The 19,521-nt window shown below is 45.0% G+C and overlaps 1 protein-coding gene across 3 annotated transcripts in view; it reads left to right on the top strand.

The window, feature by feature from the left end:
- CACNB2 (calcium voltage-gated channel auxiliary subunit beta 2) overlaps positions 1 to 19,521 on the top strand; it is a 239,513-nt gene that overhangs the window by 119,156 nt on the left and 100,836 nt on the right. For all 3 annotated transcript variants that reach the window (XM_085876659.1, XM_085876658.1, XM_085876661.1), the window contains exon 2: positions 917 to 1,036. In XM_085876659.1, the coding sequence (XP_085732785.1) occupies positions 917 to 1,036 (120 nt within the window). The remainder of the gene's footprint in view (positions 1 to 916; positions 1,037 to 19,521) is intronic.

Raw genomic sequence — 19,521 nt, 5'->3', positions numbered from 1 at the left:
TTTAAATAAGGCCATTAATAATTATCTTCAAAAGGATGTTTTCATCAACCCAAACACCAAATTTTCACTCTGCTCTTCCTTGGAGTTTTCTTAGTATGCATGTACGAAGTTTCACGCTGATAGGTTTCATGGTTTTGGAGTGCTGGAGGAGACACACACACACACACACACACACACACACACACACACACACACACACACACACACACACACACACACACACACACACACACACTTTTATTCCTATATCTCTATTATAATACCAAGCTTGCACACTAAAAACTCGGCTCGCCGTCACACGATCCCTATGAAATTGCTGTGGCACTTAGCAGACATGCCGACAATGTTTGGGAAGTCTTGGTGTTCCATCTTACCACTTGCATTTTGCACAATGCGTATTTTTGTCATTCCCCGTGTACGGTCTGTCGTCTGCTACCAGCTATGTTGTCCTGCTATCCCGTGCATGTGCACAGGTATTACTAGTATGTATGTATATACACACACACACACACACACACACACACACACACACACACACACACACACACACACACACACACACACACACACACACACACACACACACACACACACACACACACACTATTCATTTTGAGGCCCAATTTCATCTCACTCTCAGTTAAGAAGTGTAATTAATTATCTTGTTTAATTTTAAACAACGCTATATTATTATTTCCACCAAATAAGATACTTTATATGAGTTCAAACCTTGGGTTTTCTTCACCAACACAAAAGAGTTATGATATTTATAAGGTTGTGATGCAAACTTATAATCAGGCAACTATGCAGGTGCTCACTTTTTGAAAACTATCTGATTGAATTTCCTTTGTGACAGTGGCATGTCACGAGCTGCCGATCCTGACCACCCTGATTTCACAATACCTTTCTTGTTCAGGGATCGACGGAGCCACGTACAAGACGCTCCTTGGACTCAGAGAGGTTGCCACAAGAAGACCACGTGACGCGTCAAGAGGAAGAGGAACACCAAGCTCGGGTGCAGCTACACCAGGCCAAGGTTTGTGCAGATTATGTAGTTTCATCCTCAGCTCACTGAAATGCAGTGCACATCATTGAGCAATCCGTCCTTTATGTTAAGGTCATTAAAGACTTGTGAATCACGCATGTGAGAGATTGTCAAATTTTCATGCTGAAGTCGACAAGTCTCTCTTGTTATTTACAACTGTAGAAATGCTGATCCTGTTTTCATTTGTTAAAGCTTTTGGATTACAGGAAACCAATTTGTGTGATTCTAAATTCGTTTGTTTCAAAAATTTCAAATGCATTTATTATTTCAATATTTGCTATAAACAACCTTCTTTTGCTAATTTTTGGACAATATTCAGCCAAAAGTATTTAACCAGCACTCTAATTTGAAATGAGCCATCCCAACCAACATTTTTGGTCTTTCTCATAATCTTTCCTCTGTTGAACACCATTTAGTTAGTACCTCTCTGAACATATTGCTTCTCTTATTTTCTCAAATGTCAAATGATGTTCTCGTTAATTCCTTTCATATTTCCAAATATAACCTTCACTCACTTCAAATGAGGAGTCTGTGCTTATTCCAACATCAATACACCCTTCGGAAGCCTTTTGTGGACCTTGAATCTCCAAACTTTGATGTCATCTGCGTTAAGATTTGTCTCTCAACTCTCACAATTTTTTGCTGTTTCATCAACTCCATGAACAACTTTCTTTGACTGTCTAAATTCCTGCCATGAGGCTGTGACATCCTCTTATCCTCAAGCTGAAGTCCTCTATTTAGGGAACTTCAATGTACACCACAGGGAGTGGTTGAAATCTTCCCACACAGATGGGGGGGGGGGGCAGTGGTGTAGTCCTGCCAGAACGCATTGGACAGGCACTCCGACACCTTGATCTAACCGAGGCAGAGCTTAGCTCTGCAACAGTTTCAACATAAACCCACCGACATTCACCATCAGTGCAGTTATTGTGCTTTGTGTGCTTTCATCCATTTCTTGGCCAAATAATCAGGGCCAAAGCTTGTCCCGAAGCTTGGAAATGTCAATACGTTGGACACTTTGTCGAGGGAGTGATATTATAACAGTATAGGTCATAGGCACACACAGGCTGATATGAATTGCCGATTCCAACAAGTTCTAGAAGAGAGACGAGCTTTCAACCATGTTAAATCTATATTTATTGAATGATCTTGTATTTACTGTACGTACAAAAAGTATTTATGGTCTGGAAGACATAAAGGCACGGAAAACTTTGGATGCTTCCAACCAGTTGAAGTCTGGGAAGCTCAGTGATGTGGCTGCTCTTGTGAAACATCTGAATGCCTATCATGTTGTCTGAGACTACGAGCAAAGGTTGGCCGATAATACATCAATGACGAGGACTCATGTTGACAGAGCAGAGGAGGTCAGGTCAGGTATGGTAGCATGCACTGGAGCAGCGCATCACTGCGCCCACTTTCCACTGGTACTCCAGGGGCCTCCGTTTGGCCACCCCCCAGGCAGATGCCTGGCCCATCCCCATCTCCTTGAGATGCTGATCAACATGCTGCAACCACAAGGCACGTAGTCGGCCCATTGGTCTCCTCCACTCATGAGACTCCCTCGCTGCGAGAATATGATGAGCAGGATCAGCTTTAGGAAAATGAGCCACACGTCCATGCAGCCACAGCTGATGCTCACGGACTATGCAGGTAATAAATCTCATTGGAGTTTCTCTTAGCAACCGCTCGTTGGACACGAAGTCTGACCAGTGATAGCCAAGGATTCTCCAAAGAGACCTGATACCAAAAGGAATTAAGTCTTCATCTTAGATCCCTGGTCAGAGTCCAAGTCTCGCATCCATCGAGCAAGACTGTGGAAACACTACAAGGACCTGAAGACTCAGACTTTCATCCTCCTGCACAGGTACCGACAGCGACACACCCCATGATCCAGTTAATTCATAACTCCCCAGGCCCGACCCAGATGTCTATTGACATCTGGTTCACAGCCAGCAGAGAAATTGGTATCACTGCCAAGGTAAGTTAATCTCTCCACGACCTCAACATCCTCACCACAAACGGACACAGACAGGACAGCAGCATCCAAGATTTCATTGAAAGCCTGGATCTTAGTTTTGACCCAGGAAACGCGTAATCCCAGCGGCTCCGACTCCTCAATCAGCACCTTGAGGGCCCCGAAAAGGATATCCAGTCTCCTCAAAGATGCCTAAATCATCTGCGAAATCATGGTCAGACATCTTGACATTCCCAAAGGATGCACCGCAACTTTATCTCTCTGACATCTTCCCCAGAATCTAGTCCATGCAAGTGCTGAAAAGTGTGGGGGCCAGTACACACCTCAGAGAAACTCCAGTAACAACTGTAAATATGTCGGAGATGTAATCACCACATCTCACAGCACTCTCAGTACCAGAGTATAGTTCAGACATCAGATTAATCAGTTCTGGTGACACCCTACAAAGATGAAGAATCCTCCAGGGGGCATCCCGATTCACTGAATCAAATGATTTGTAGAGATCAACATCGGCTGCAAGCAGCCCCTGCCGAAACACTCGTCTGCGTTCGGTGAGTACCCGAAGGGGAGGGATACAGTCAATCGTTGACTTCTTTGGTGTAAAGCCTGACTGCTCTGGACGCTGGTGCTGAAGTAGATGGTGGCAAACCCTATCAAGAATTATCCGAGCAAAGACCTTGCCCAGCACTGAGAGCTACGTCACCCCTCAGTCGTTGTTGCAGTCCTGGCAATCACCCTTCCCTTTCCAGAGAGGGACAACAAGGACCCTCTTCCAGTCAGTTGGAATGATGCCTCTGTTTCAGGCAGAGCAGAGAACATCATGCAACGACACGAGTACAGCGTTTACACCAGCCTTGAGAAGTTCAGCATGGATGCCACAGATCCCAGTAGTGGGGCAACTTAGCATAACAATTGTGCATTTTGTGAGGAAAGCACCAAATTTGGCACACTAGTAGCCTATCATATTATGAACAGATTTGGATATTGGGCCATCTCAAAATTTTTGATGGCAGTGGAAAATGGCTGCCACAGCCATCAGCGGCTGAATTTGAGATGGCCCAATATCCAAATCTGTTCATAATATGTTAGGCTACTAGTGTGCCAAATTTGGTGCTTTCCTCACAAAATGCACAATTGTTATGCTATATTTAGCTAAGTTGCCCCACTCGTGGGGCAACTTAGCATAACAATTGTGCATTTTGTGAGGAAAGCACCAAATTTGGCACACTAGTTCTTGCAAAGTCAAGGAATTTGGTGCTATTCTGGTTCACAGTTCCAGACCCATGGGGACCAACACATGTCTCATAACCATCTCTATCAGTTCCAGTCGATGCATTGAAATTCCCCAAGACTAGAAGTGTGTCTCGCCTGAGGTACTGATCAACCACAGATTCGAGCGTGGCAAAGAATGCGTCTATGTTGAGATCACTCGCCTCAGTCGGAGCATATTCAGAGACCAAAGGAGCGACACCCAAGGAGTGATGGATCCTTAGTCTCATAATACGCTCGTTGACTAGTGTTACCTCAATTATCATTGGAATCAGCTTGTTGGACACAGCTACAGCAACGCCTTGGGTATGGTAACCATCAGAGCGACCAGTCCAATAGCAGGTGTAACCACCCTCCATGATCTCGCCACTATCCGGTCTCCAAACCTCAGAGAGTGCTGTGTTCAATGATTGAGCTCTGATGATTCCCGGCGGTTTTTTTTATAATTGGGAGGACATCGAGGGAAGACTTGGCAATAACAACTGGTCACACAAAATCCTATTCGTAATTCAATAATGTAAATTCGACTTGCATACTGCTCGATATCAGAAATATTTTAGTGAGGTGACGTGACCAGCACAGCGCAGCACAGTGGACATGTTGCACTGCAGTGAATGAATCGCAACCAAGGCCAGCGCATGTGATCGGCCGTATCTCTCCGCGCATAAAACCAAGCAATCTCGCTGTCTGGATACGATGAAAACTTGTGTGCAGAACACACCTTGCGACACAATTGTCTAGAGTAGTCAGATAAATCTGATGTTCTGTTGCATTTTTATTTATTTTATTCCAACTGTCGTCATGTAGCGCCAGTAGAAAACAATGAAGAAAAGAGAATAATAAAAGAAAGCTACAGCACATCAGATTTATCGGACTAGTCGGACAGACGACGGATTTATCGGACTTATCTAGACTCTAGAGTTGACAAGTAACTTATATTAGCATGCACACAATGTATAAGTCAATGCGTAAGAGTCCCGAGGCTATGAGGCCGTGTAATAGGACAGATAAATTTATCTTTCATAGTTGTGTCAACATATTTTTCCCTGTTCATTTATTACAGCATTTTGGCTAAATGTTAATGAACAGCAAGCCAATGGAAGCAGTACCTTCACTTTGGAATAAACCCATGTATGTCGAATGCAGCCATAACTGGCTTGCATGTATGTGGAATCGTACCTATCCCAGCAGGCTGGTTTCAACGAACAATTCAATAAGCTGAAAAATGTGGGTGCAGGTTTTTCACATTGTTTGATTTTAAAATTATCTCCTTGCATCTTGAAATGATGCAATATTAATCTTTAATATTTTACTTGTATGTCCCTGTAAGTTTCTTTTTTAATGGAAAGGTTCAACAGTCACATTTTATATTTTGTGGACATAGTATAGCCCTTTCTTGTGCATACATGTATTGGATTTGCACACGACTACGGCAAGGTAGTAAAGGGATAAATAATTGCCTCGTGATTGTTGTGCATACACGGCTCAGAAGCAGAATTTCTTTTCAGCGAAACAATCACAGGAATTAAGACGATCAGTGAGATAGCAAACACATGTGCACAATGCATTTGTACGTACTTTATACAGCGCACGACGTCTAATCAATCCACTCTGTGCAAGTCGCGTTCTGGAGATGATGTCAATGGTCACGTGGCCTGCGGTTCGCTGAACTCAACATTTTTGAGGGGCGGGGCATAGCAAGTTGTGAAAAGCATTATAAATGTTCGAAATATTGGTCTAATTATCCCATTGTTGATTTTAAAAAAGAAACATGGGTGATTTCTTGACGAGGAAGGTCAAGTTAATATATAAATAACCAGAAAATTTTGAGTGTCATGGGACCTTTAACGTGTTGGCATCTTCTTTTAAGGTAATGATACATTGAGTGGCTTCTTTGAGTTGTCTTCTATTCAACATCTCTTCTGTTTTAAGATTAGGAGTATATTCACTAATATACCAACTAATTTCATTAATAACAAATTTATTATGAGCAGCAAAAGCATTAGCCACATCAAAAAGCAATCTATTTTCATTATCATTCCTTTGCAGTTGAAATCTAATTTTAAGACCATATATAACTTTATCATGATCACAAAATCCAAATATACCTTTAAGAGGAACTGCCACAGTAAAACTATTATCTGCTTTTGTATCATCATTATACATTCCTTTTGTTTGACTATATCCAGGGTCTGTGTTTGTTCCCGTTGACATATCAGGAATAAAACCTTCGACAGCCCCCTTTCCCATTCTATCACTAAATGAATATAGTGTAAATTTCATTTCAGATGTAGCAGAGACATAATCAACTGCTTCAACTTCTTGTGTTCCAATGTACAAAAGAACACTATCAAACATTTTCCAGAAGAAATCATTTACGAGTGTAGCGATTGTGTTAGTCGCAGCCTTTGTGAATGTAAATTTACACAAGAAACTTTCGGCGAGATTCAAATAAGTTTGTTGATTATTTATTTCAAAACTTTTTGTTCCATTTGCATTCCAGTCTGTTCCAGTTATTGCATTTACCTTGAAGTAGTCTTCTTTTTTAGTGGGGTTTGAGATGACCATGGTATCATCCAAATCATAGATACTATCAATTGCTTCCATACTTGTATTTATTTCGGAAAAAAGATGTTAAAACTTTTGAAACCCTGACCCAAGTTTGCCTTTCTTAATTTATTTTATTGCTTGTAATTTATGAGATTCCTTTTGGGCATCTTTTATACTCTTTATAGCACCCGATACATTTCCCACAGCAGAAGCAGTTGAACCAATTAGGTCTTTATGTTGAAGAATAGTTGAACCTATACCCATAAGAGTATCAATTATCCCGTCTCCTTTTTTTTCTAAATTGATGTCCAACACCCCTTTGTCTCTAAGGTTTATAGATTCTTCTACCAAGATACATACCTTCACCCTTGTAGTATGGGGAAAGGAACATCCCCTGTAATTATTTTCTATTTTCCCAACTCGTGTTTCCTCACAATAACCATCGTATTTATTTATTGGAAAACTTCACGTAGGTGAATTCTGATGGATATAATTTCTCCATTAAAATAATTCATGCGATTATCTTGGTCGCTTATCCTAAAATTTACTCTGTGTATGGTTTTTCCCGACACAGGAAGATAAACCAGATTTTTGGGTTCCATATTGAATTTATAACCAATTGGGGTTGAGTATGCGCTGAATGAAAATATTGTATTTGCTATTATTCCATCATTATAAGCGCCATCAATCAAATCACAGTGAATTAATACCGAATTTATGCCTGAGGATATTTGAATGACATTATCACTGTAAAATGTCCCATTAGTTTCAATCTTTTTTGAGGAGAAACCCAATAACTCTCTAAATAGATTATCAATTGTGAAATCAACCTTGTAGTTATTTTTAAGTTTAATCATAGATTTTGAAGTATGTTTTTGAATATCTATAACAATATTTTTGGTTCATCACCCTGTTCTTTCATAAGACGAACAATTTCGGAAGATATTTGAGAAATCTCATATGCTCCGGGTGAAACTGTTATCGTTTTGTATCCACTTCCCACATTATAACTAAACTTGTCATTTTTCCCGGATATATTAAATAAGGTATTATAAGTTTCCATGGACAATAAAGACGCCTCGTATTCTTTTGTTGTGTCAAGTTGTAGTGGGTATGAGAATGAAGACGTGTGGTCGCTTGTTGTGAAATTAAAACTCAGGATTGTGCTTCTCATCTTATTTAATATGAGATAAAATGTCTTTGTATTGACATTTATGAATTATTTTAATATTCAACAACTGGTCTAAAATGGCTGATGCTTCATTAAAACAATTGTTATTTCCAGCCCTCTTACTACCGGACAACAATAACAGTCTATTAACTAATTGTGATGGGTCATTTGGCAGAAAACTAACACCTGAACCAAGGCTACTTAAAGCCTGAATAATGTGTTTCTCCTCATTCTTCCTACTTTTACCAGATAGCCTAACCAGATAATTAAGAGAGTCCAGCAGATCAATATATACTATATCATCCTTATTTTTCATATCCAATGGTTTATCAAAATACTTTGATTCACCCCTCACAGTTGAACCTTGTTTTCCATCTTTTGTGAGAAGAATCATTAATCTCGGAGTTAGTTTAACAGGGGGTTGAGCAGAACTCAAGAACCTTAATTCACCATTAAATATCGATCCCTTTTCTTGAACAAGATGGAATATTGCTGGTTGTTCTGTTGGAATGAGACCTGCTATGATTTTTGAATCTGTTGAATATTCATTGGTTTGGAGAGCATTCACAATATACTCAGGGGGTTGATTGATCTCTTTCAGTTGTTGAAATAATCCTTCATCATCATACTCTAATTCTCCGATATGCTCAAATTTTTCCACCATCATTTGACAGAAATCTTTTAACATTTGAAGTTTTTATCGGAGTATATACTATTGTGGGAACTGTGGAAGCATCTATAATTTTTTCTTGGGAAGTTTTTAAAAGTGGTTTAAAAAATTTCTCTTGTTTTCTTTCAAATGCTTCTTCACCCATTAGTTTCTGTCTGCGTTTCTTCTTTATGTCTTCCTGTTGTTTTACAACTTTTGAAACCAACTCTTGATGTTCCTTAAATCTTCTTGCTCTTTCTTTCGCTTCATTTATTTATTGGAAATTATCATTTCATGAATTGTAAAGATCAACAGGGAAATTTTCCTTTTCTTCATCATTAAAGTAGATGTGTTCAAATAAATCCTTTTCTTTAAATATTGTTACGTCTGAGGAAGGGTGGGGGTATGCATTCAAAGGGTAATTAGGATGTTTAATTAGGCCAAAAAAAAAAATGTTGCATTGGCGTAACGGGTCACTGAAAAATAGGGTAGGTCGGTCGGGATCTTTTTTTTTTTTTTTTTTTCCTAATAAATCCCTCCCAAAATCTCCCCCGGCTCGAGTACCACCCTTTTTGTCGGCGGGTTCTGTCCGAAACACTTCCGGGTTTTTGCGATCGCGATCGCAATCAACAAGATACTTGAAAACGATAGCAAAACAACAAAAATAGCAATAAAATAGGGTCGGCAAAATTTTTCGATAGCAAAAAAACAAAAAAAAAACGTAGGGTCGGCGGAATTTTTAGGGTCGGGCGGGTTACGTCAATGCAACATTTTTTTTTTTTTGGCCTTAGGTATGCCATGCTGTTCGAGTTGTACCAGGATCTCGATGTAATAAGTAGCAATTCAGTGGTGATAAGTTATCTGGTAAATGTCCATTTCTTCAAGGGAGAAATGATAATTGTCACGTAATTAGATAGGGAGACGGGTTAGGGTAAGTGTGTATGCGTATTCCCTTTTAGTATTTCCTGTAGGCTTGCCGTGACGTAACAGGACAGTGCTGCGGATGGCTCTGCCCCTTGATCACGATTGGCAGAAGGCGACGGCGGAGGGCCAATAAAAGGGCTCCATTGGAAGTGACGAGGAATCGAGTATAAAATGGTCCTGTTCGGGAAAAGACCGGGGAGGAAGAGTGATAAAAAAGAAAGCGTCTGGTCGAGGCTGTTGGTCTCTGAGCGCGCTCTCTCGTTGCGCTGGTTCGTTCTTCGATTCGTCATGTCTCGTGGCCTTGCTGTGCCTCGTGCCTCACCTCGGTTGGCTCTGGAGTTCTGTTGGCTCGGAGTACGGGACCGAATGGCGGGCGGACCTGCCTCCCTCTCCTGCACGCATCTTGGCGCCAGAACTGGCTCCCTGGCGGCTGTGAGCGGACTTGGGCCTACACCAGGAGGTCGACACCACCAGGAACAGCACCACGGTGGCTGGTTGGAGCTCACAGGCCGGAAACCGCGGCTCTGCGCGGAAGGGCTGACGGAACCTCGGCACCACCGTGTCTCCTGCCCCTGACGAGCGCAACGCCAGCTCGTCCGGCACTAATCCAGTGACTGTTACGTTGACACCACGGGCAAGCCTGACCACCAGCTACGTTGTGTGTGTGTGTGTGTGTGTGTGTGTGTGTGTGTGTGTGTGTGTGTGTGTGTGTGTGTGTGTGTGTGTGTGTGTGTGTGTGTGTGTGTGTGTGTGTGTGTGTGTGTGTGTGTGTGTGTGTGTGTGTGTACCTGGTGCCTTAGAGGGTTTGAGATTTGTATATCCATTGGGATTGTTTGTTTTCCCCCACGCCCGAACCCACACCACCATCCCGTCGAATCGCCCCGGATCCCTCCTCTTGCCGAGTCTTATTATTATTTCTCGTTAGAGAAATAAACATTATTAACTCAGTGAAAAGTGACTTGTGCCACCTTCCTCGTCCCGTTTGCTGTAGAGCGATTAAAACCGCCATCCTTGGGTTATAAAAAATAAACCGCCTCCATCGTTTCGGCTCATTCTACGTTGGCGGGACTGTTCAAGTCCCGTGGACGTCACATTGGTGTCAGGGTGTTGGATGTTCGAACCCCTCTAAATTATATTTGGTATCGGGAGAATATACCAGGATTAAAATCTCGCCACGAATTGGAATATAAAATTACTACAGAAAAGCGCGTGAGCGCGGGAAGATTTTTCAAATTAAATTTAATTGGTGGCAAACAGGACTTCTGCACCATGGCGGATGTGCAGATGTTGGAGGAGGAAGGCCACGTGTCGGGCAGCGAGTCGGGGGAAGAAGGGAGAGACGGGGGTAGGATCGGAACCTCCCCCATTCCGAGCGTGGGCCGTGCTTCATTGCCCGTAATGGAGCCAGCAGCGCCGGAAACCGGCGCGATGTCGATCCAGACAATGTTCAAAAGTTTAATGAGTGCAATTACAGCACAGAGGGCAGAAATGACAGATCAATTGGGGGTAATGGGGGAACAGTTGGGTGCACGGATTGATTTAATGAGGGATGAATTGGGGGAAAAGATGGAGAAAATGAAAATTGAGATGCAGGAGTGTGTGGATGTTAAATTGGGGGAAATACAAAGCAAATTCGAGGATAGATTGGAGGAAACAAAGGTAGAAATTACATTGGAGGGGGAAAATATACGGAAAAAATTGGTAGATAAAATTGATGCAACGAACATTCGGGTTGATAAAGTGGATGAAAGCCTGGAACGTCATCGTGCCTGTGTGGATGCTCGTATGCAGCTGCAAGTAGAAGAGTGGGGAGAGCTGAGGAAGCAAGGGATGAATTTGGCGGAGGAGCTAAAAGGATTGGTGGCTCGTTTGGACGAACAAGATAAAATTATGAGCCAAGAGGGAGACTTGGATAAAGGCTTAGTCGAGCCGTGTTTTGTAAGAAGAGTGTCCGGGTTGGTTGAGGAGCAGCTACAAACTCGCGACGGAGCCTTGGAGGAGGTTGTGTGGGCCCAGAAGATCCTGCGGGAAGAGGTGAATCGGTCCATTCAACGTTTGGAACAGGAGGTAAAATTGACCCATGAGACCCTCACCACAAAACATCTTTGGCCACAGGGGGCTCCGAAATTAGATACGCAGCCACAAGGGTGTTTGATCCCTGGGCTGGATTCGGACAAGGGAGAAACTGGGAAGCGGGCCACCGGAAAAGTGATCCCCCTGGTAAATTTCGACGGGTCAGGGAGCCTTGAAGCTTTTCTGACGCAATTTGAGTGTATTTCCCGACTAAACGGGTGGAATGAGCGGGAACGTACAGGGAATTTGGTGGCAATGTTGCGGGGACCAGCCGCAGATGTGTTAAACGTGATCGCGGAGGGATGTTGACCAGCTCCCACATTTGCGAGGCGTTGAGCCGTCGGTTTGGCTTCGCAGCAAACTGTGATCTGGTGCGGGCCCAGCTCCAGCACCGCAGATTAAAGTCGGGCGAGACAGTGCAGGAGCTGGCACAGGACATTTACCAATCAGTCAGGATCGCGTATCGGGACCTAACAGTGGAGGCGTGGGACAGACTGGCACGAGAAAATTTTTTAGCTGCTCTTCCGGACCCTGAAGTCCGAGCGCTCGTGGAGCTACAGGATCCACCCACCGTGCACCGAGCGGCCGAGTGCGCGGCCAGGCTGGCCTCGTGGAGTCGGCCGGGTCGGGTGCCCGAGAGGCCATCGGTGACGATCCGACAGGCGGAGATTCGGGATCAGGGAGGGGGGCTGGGAGAAATTGGCATTACCCAAATGTTTCAGGAAATTTGCCAGAAACTGTCAAGTTTGATAAAGGGTAATTCGGCAGTAGGTGCGCCACAGCGGCGGGGTCCAGCTCAGCCAATAGAGCAATTCGATTATGGCCGAGGGGGTCCGGAACCAGAAGAGACATTACACCGATACCCACGGGGGCCTTTTCTGGGGAGTTGTTTCTGGTGCGGGCGAAGAGGACACGTGCAACAATATTGCCGGTACCCGGCGATGGAGAGACCCTCCAATAGACTTTCAAGCCCGGAGAGGATGAATCCTCCTGCTGAACCGCCAGGTCTATCCGAGGTGCCCTTACATAGGTCGAGTCCGGAGATCACTGTCGGGGGTCGGGGAGACTAGATCGGGCTGAGCATATAGGGCCATGCTCGGCTGGTGAGATTGTAGCGAAGTGCCCTCCTTTGGTGAAAATAGTGAATTGTGGGAAAATTGGCATGGGTTTGTAAGTTCTGCTGGGTTTTAGAGTGACAATAGGGACAGTGGGTAATTGGTAACAAAGCGGGCACGAGTGGCTGTCCAATGGCTGGTGCGTGGATCGGGTGAGGAAAAGTGCTGTGTGAGTTGTTTCAAGTTGAGAAGTGAAATGTATGGTGCACACATTGATTTTTTATTGTACATGGTGTGGTAACAGGGAAGGTCATGGTCGGTGAAGTGTTAGAAATGCAGGTGTCACATGTAAGGCCGATGGGGTGGGGGGAGTCATGTGGGTTTTGTGGGTGGGGATGATGTGCTTGTCCACAGGGATTGCTGAGGCTCACGGTGAGCGGGAATTGCGACCCCCTTCAAGGACATTCACCCCTGGTGGCTGATGGTGACAGTGTCTGGAGGCAACTGGGAGAGGGTCTGGTTGGGCGACCAAGGCGGGTAGGACCTTGGCGACCCAGGAAGGCCAGAGGAGCCAGTGAGACCCCTTCCAGTGTGTTGTACGGGGTTAGAGTTGATGGCTACCAGGGGGGTGGGAATCAAAGGGAGCGGGGCGGAGAAACGTCAGGGTTGGACTAAAGCTTACCTGTGGGCATGGTTACACCTGAGATGCCCCCATCATCTTGTGGTAACCCACCCCACGGCCATGACGGGATTCAGCCTGCAATCATTAAAATGGGGACCATGACCTAGAAATGTGATGATGACCATGGTGTGAGTGTTGTGAAGATGTGTGAGTCCCGCACAACTTGACATGTGCAGCAAGGGCATGATGTCCGCATAATTTTGGGGTGAAGCAAATTTGAAAATTGGCTCCCCAGGTAATGCTGGGTCTATTAGCATCCACTGGGGGACGCGGTCAAGTGTAAATATCCCGTGAATAGTGTCGTTAAGGCTTAGAGTAGGAATGTAAAGTATGAGTGTTGTGTTTTTGTGGAACCTTTTGTTTTCCCTCCCCAGATCACTGGAAGAGTGTTGGACAGGAGTGATGATCCAGAGGATGGAGTGCAACTTCGCTCAGTGCTCTCATGTGATGAAATAAAATAAATAAATAAATAAAAAGATGATTGTTTCGGCCAGGATAAGGCCATAAGGGGGTAGTACGTTAAGCAGGATAGGTAAGTTAGCTGCGGCTCGCTGCCCATTGCCCCTCCTACTTTATTTCGTTAGGTTAAATAGGTGTGAGTCAGTAAGTGTTAAGGCTGGTACGGTAGCACCTGTGATATACCTTGCAGGAGCTGTGGTACCAGAGGAGGGGGCAGTGTTACGTCTGGGGGGGGGGTATGCATTCAAAGGGTAATTAGGATGTTTAATTAGGTATGCCATGCTGTTCGAGTTGTACCAGGATATCGATGTAGTAAGTAGCAATTCAGTGGTGATAAGTTGTCTAGTAAATGTCCATTTCTTTAAGGGGGAAATGATAATTGTCACGTGATTAGATAGGGTGACGGGTTAGGGTGTGTATGCGTATTCCCTTTTAGTATTCCCTGGAGGCTTGCCGTGACGTAACAGGACAGTGCTGCGGATGGCTCCGCCCCTTGATCACGATTGGCGGAAGGCGACGGCGGAGGGCCAATAAAAGGGCTCCATTGGAAGTGACGAGGAATCGAGTATAAAATGGTCCTGTTCGGGAAAAGACCGGGGAGGGAGAGTGATAAAAAAAGAAGCGTCTGGTCGAGGCTGTTGGTCTCTGAGCGCGTTCTCTCGTTGCGCTGGTTCGTTCCTCGATTCGTCGTGTCTCGAGGCCTTGCTGTTCCGCGTGCCTCACCTCGGTTGGCTCTGGAGTTCTGCTGGCTCGGAGTACGGGACCGAACGGCGGGCGGATCTGCCTCCCTCTCCTGCTCGCATCTTGGCGCCAGAACTGGCTCCCTGGCGGCTGTGAGCGGACTTGGGCCTACACCAGGAGGTCGACACCACCAGGAACAGCACCACGGTGGCTGGTTGGAGCTCACAGGCCGGAAACCGTGGCTCTGCGCGGAAGGGCTGACGGAACCTCGGCACCACCGTGTCTCTTGCCCCTGACGAGCGCAACGCCAGCTCGTCCGGCACCAATCCAGTGACTGTTACGTTGACACCACAGGCAAGCCTGATCACCAGCTACGTTGTGTGTGTGTGTGTGTGTGTGTGTATGTGTGTGTGTGTGTGTGTGTGTGTGTGTGTGTGTGTGTGTGTGTATGTGTGTGTGTGTGTGTGTGTGTGTGTGTGTGTGTGTGTGTGTGTGTGTGTGTGTACCTGGCGCCTTAGAGGGTTTGAGATTTGTATCTTCTTCTTCTTCTTTCGGCTGCTCCCTTTCGGGGTCGCCACAGCGGATCATCCCTATGATCCGCAATAGTGATTTGGCACATGTTTTACGCCGGATGCCCTTCCTGACGCAACCCTGGTCGCCTCTTACGACACAGGGATATGGTACACCTATTTTAACCGGGGTATACACCGGCCCAGTATACTGGTACTCATTTCACCGACCTCGGAAGGATGACAGGCTGAGTCGACCCCCTGGTGTATTAATTCAGTGGCCCAACGGGGCTTGAACTCAGGACCTTTTGGATCCCAAGCCGCTGCCCTAACCACTGCGCCAACACCAGGCTTGGGTTTGAGATTTGTATATCCATTGGAATTGTTTGTTTTCCCCCACGCCCGAACCCACACCACCATCCCGTCGAATCGCCCCGGATGCTCCTCTTGCCGAGTCTTATTATTATTTCTGGTTGGAGAAATAAACATTATTAACTCAGTGAAAAGCGACTCGTGCCACCTTCCTCACCCCGTTTGCTGTAGAGCGATTAAAACCGCCATCCTTGTGTTATAAAAAATAAACCGCCTCCATTGTTTCGGCTCATTCCTTTCGGCTTACCTTTCAGATCTTTCCATACAGGTTGCCACTGACAAACCAGACATTATCTGCCTAACAGAAACTTTCCTCTCCCAAGACGTGTCTGACTCCCAAGTATCTCTCCCTGGCTACTCCCTCTTACGGTATGACAGAACTGAGCCTCGTCCTGGTGGAGGTGTTGCTCTCTTCATCAAAGACTCTATTCCTCACTCTCCATGCACTGCTCTCACTCCCCCACACCCCCAGGAATACCTCTGGCTTCGGCTTCCCCTTCACTCCCACCTCATGTTTATATGTGTACTGTACCGTCCACCGAACAGTGATGACTCCATCTACACCTCACTATCCGAAAACATGGACCATCTTCTATCTTCTCATCCAAACTCTCTCTTCCTCTTATGTGGTGACTTCAATTGTCATCACGCCAGTTGGCTAGGTGTGGGTACCTCTCTCACCTGCCATGGCACCTCAGCAAAAGCTTTCTCCGACTCATTAGGACTGACTCAATCGGTCAACTTCCCGACCCGGATCTCAACCAATGGTACTCCATCTCTTCTGGATCTGATTTTGACAAATTTCCCTGACAATATCTGCTGCTCTTCCTTCGCTCCAATTGGTTCTTCTGACCACGTCCTTGTTAAAGTGGACATCTCTCTGGCTGTTATCAGAGAACCACCTCACCGCCGTCCCGAGTCTGGCATTTCACTCAAGCCGACTGGCAGGGTCTCCGAGCAGCCATCAAACTTACAGACTGGTCTCCTATCACGACTTTCTCAAACATCAACTCATCCTGGGAATTCTTTCAAAGAAACTTGCTCTCCCTCATGCACAGATTTATCCCCTCTCGTGTTCAGTTGTCTTACCCTTCCTCCCGCCCTTGGTTTACTGAAGCTTGTGGCGAGGCAGTTGTCCTGAAACAACTTGCCTTTGCCTCATGGAAAGCAAACCCAACTGAGGGCAATCTCAGTTCTTTCCACAAAGCTCGGAACAAGTGTGTATCTACCCTCAGGAGAGCCAGAAAACAACATCTTTCTCATCTCAAGTCTGAACTCTCAAACCTCTCTCCCTCCTCAAAATCCTGGTGGCATTTAATCAAATCTGTTTCTGGTGTATGTTCCCTCTCCATCCCCTCCCTTACCTCAAATGGCCGCACTGCTGATTCCACACATGATAAAGCTGAATGTCTAAACTCGGTGTTTGCAGCTAAATCTTGTGTCCTAAACCCATCACTATCTCTACCCACTTTACCCAGTCGCACCCAACTGTCCCTGGACTCTGTATCCTTTTCTCCTGACAAGGTGGAGAGCTTGCTTTCAAACCTCGAGTCAGATTCTGCAACCGGTCCAGACGGCATCAGCCCACGTGTCCTCAAAGCCTGCTCTTCTGCTCTTGCTCACCCTCTCTCTGTTCTATTCACCCTCTCATTTGCCCAAGGTCATCTGCCATCTGCTGGGAAATCTGCTAACATCACTGCCCTGCATAAAAAAGGTGCAAAAACAGATCCCTATAACTACAGACCAATCAGCCTTCTCCCAATCATCAGCAAGGTGATGGAATCCATCATCGCCTCAGATATGAAATCCTTCCTCTTCTCCAATGGCTTGATTTCCAATCATCAATTTGGTTTCAGACCAGGTCACTCTACCCTGGATATGCTGCTTCTGCTCTCCCATCAATGGATGGAGGTCCTCAATGCCAGACAGGAAATCCGAGCCGTATCCCTGGACATATCACGTGCTTTTGACACAGTCTGGCACCCTGCCCTACTCACCAAACTCTCTTCCCATGGTATTCAAGGCCATCTCCACTCATGGCTCGCAGACTTCCTCTCCCGTCGCAGTCAACGTGTGGCCCTAAATGGAGTTCTTTCATCCCCTCTTCCTGTCCAGGCTGGAGTTCCTCAAGGTAGCGTTCTGGGCCCTGTTCTTTTTCTGGTTTTCATCAATGATCTCTCGGACTCTCTGGAAAATCCTCTATTTCTCTTTGCCGACGACTCCACCCTCTGCCGTACCATCTGTCATCCCTCAGACCGGCAAGCAGCAGCTTCTTCACTCACTGCAGATCTGGATAAAATCACAAACTGGTCCAACACGTGGAACATGTCTTTCAATCCAGACAAATCTCACACTCTCACTATGTCTCTTCGAAAGGACCGTTTACAAAACCCCCCCATCCACTTTCTCAACAATCCTCTGGAAGAAGTCTTTTCTTTCAAGCTTCTAGGTCTCACTATCTGCCATGACCTTTCCTGGGAAAGTCACATTTCCAACCTCGCCTCAAAAGCCAGTCGCCGACTGGGAATCCTCCGTCGTGCTAAGTCCTTCCTCGGCCCTCTTGAGCTCCTGACCACTTACAAAGCTTTTGTCCGTAGCCTAATGGAGTACTGCTCTCCCCTCTGGGCTGGTGCTCCTGCCTCCCACCTTTCTCGGCTTCACGCTGTCGAAACCAGGGCATTTAAGATCATCGGCATCTCCCGCAATGAAGCTGAGTCTTTGGGCCTCTCACTCCATCACCGCAGGTTGGTCGGTGGTCTTTCTGTCTTCTACCGACTCCTCTCCAGCCTTGCCCCCCCTGCTCTCTCTGCGATTTGTCCCCACCACATTTCCACAGGGCGCTCAAGGTCCGCCAACAACCCCCTTCTGGTAAAACTACCAAAATCACGAATCACTGCCCATCTTCACTCTTTCATTCCTCTTTTTTCCCGCCTTTGGAATAAACTTCCTCACTCTATTCTTTCCCATTCTTCCCTCCAGGCTTTCAAAACAGCTGTTCACCACCACCTCTTATCTTCCCCCATCCAAATCCTCGATCTTTTCTACCCCCGATAATCCACCCAAGCCCACTTCCTTCATTTCTCCTACTTTCCTTCCTGAAAGTCCCTGAAATGTCCATATTCTCTTCGCCATGTTCCCCGTCCCATCCCCATCCCTCTCCCTTCCACGGTTCACCTAATGTGTCTGTTCCCCACTGTTTTGTCCCTTCCACTCCCGCCCCTCTTGTCTCATGCCTCCTTGCTGTGAGTTGTGTGTTAGCTCTCATACGAGCCTCGACCAAGGTATACAAAAAAAAAAAAAAAAAAAAATTCTACGTTGGCGGGACTGTTCAAGTCCCGTGGACGTCACAATATTTTATCAAATTCTTTATTAACATTAATACGAGTTGTAATTTCTTCTGCACTAATACTTTTATCTCTGCTTTTCATACGTTTGTGTGGAGTTTCTTCATCAACATCAAAACCGAATGATAAAATCTTAACCCCATTACCACTCAAATGTTTAATAATTTGTCTCCTTCCTTCTGGATTAGTTTCTAATATCCCAAGACCACCAGATTTTAGTTTCTTTAACTCACTCTGGCAATGTGAATATTTTGTTTTACCAAGAGAAACCTCCTCAAATATTTGACCTTCATTCCTCAATCGCATATGTTCCTCTACTGAAATATAGTAATACTATTCACCTTCTACTTCTCCAGGTCTTATTGCTCTAGTTGCTGTGGATACAATATGAACTACATGGTGCTTTTTAAGCAAATTTACAATATTCTCATTTGTACTACACAAGAACCTTGATTTATGAAAGTTTTTTTTTCCAGAAGCACATTTACCCACAAGATTTATAATAATAGTTGTCATTTCTATATGTAATTGTTTATAAAATAAAATAAAATATCCCTTAATATCTCATCTTGTTTCAAAACAATATATTTATATTTTTCAGTCGTGTGCTTCATATAATCCCCAAATTCCTTTTTACTGCATAATGTAGAACAATTGTCTCTCCAAAAATTGAATTTTGAATTTAACTTGAATAAAATAAAAGTATCAGCAGTGTTTCTTATTGAGCAACGAGGGAGTTGAAAGTATGATTGACCAAGATAAA

The sequence above is a fragment of the Eptatretus burgeri genome, chromosome 4, assembly GCF_056783735.1.
Source record: "Eptatretus burgeri isolate ZD-2024b chromosome 4, Ebu_testis_v1, whole genome shotgun sequence".
NCBI classification, from domain to species: Eukaryota; Metazoa; Chordata; class Myxini; order Myxiniformes; family Myxinidae; genus Eptatretus; species Eptatretus burgeri.
Note: the sequence above shows the minus strand (reverse complement) of the source record. Positions and strands in the feature narration are given on the sequence as shown.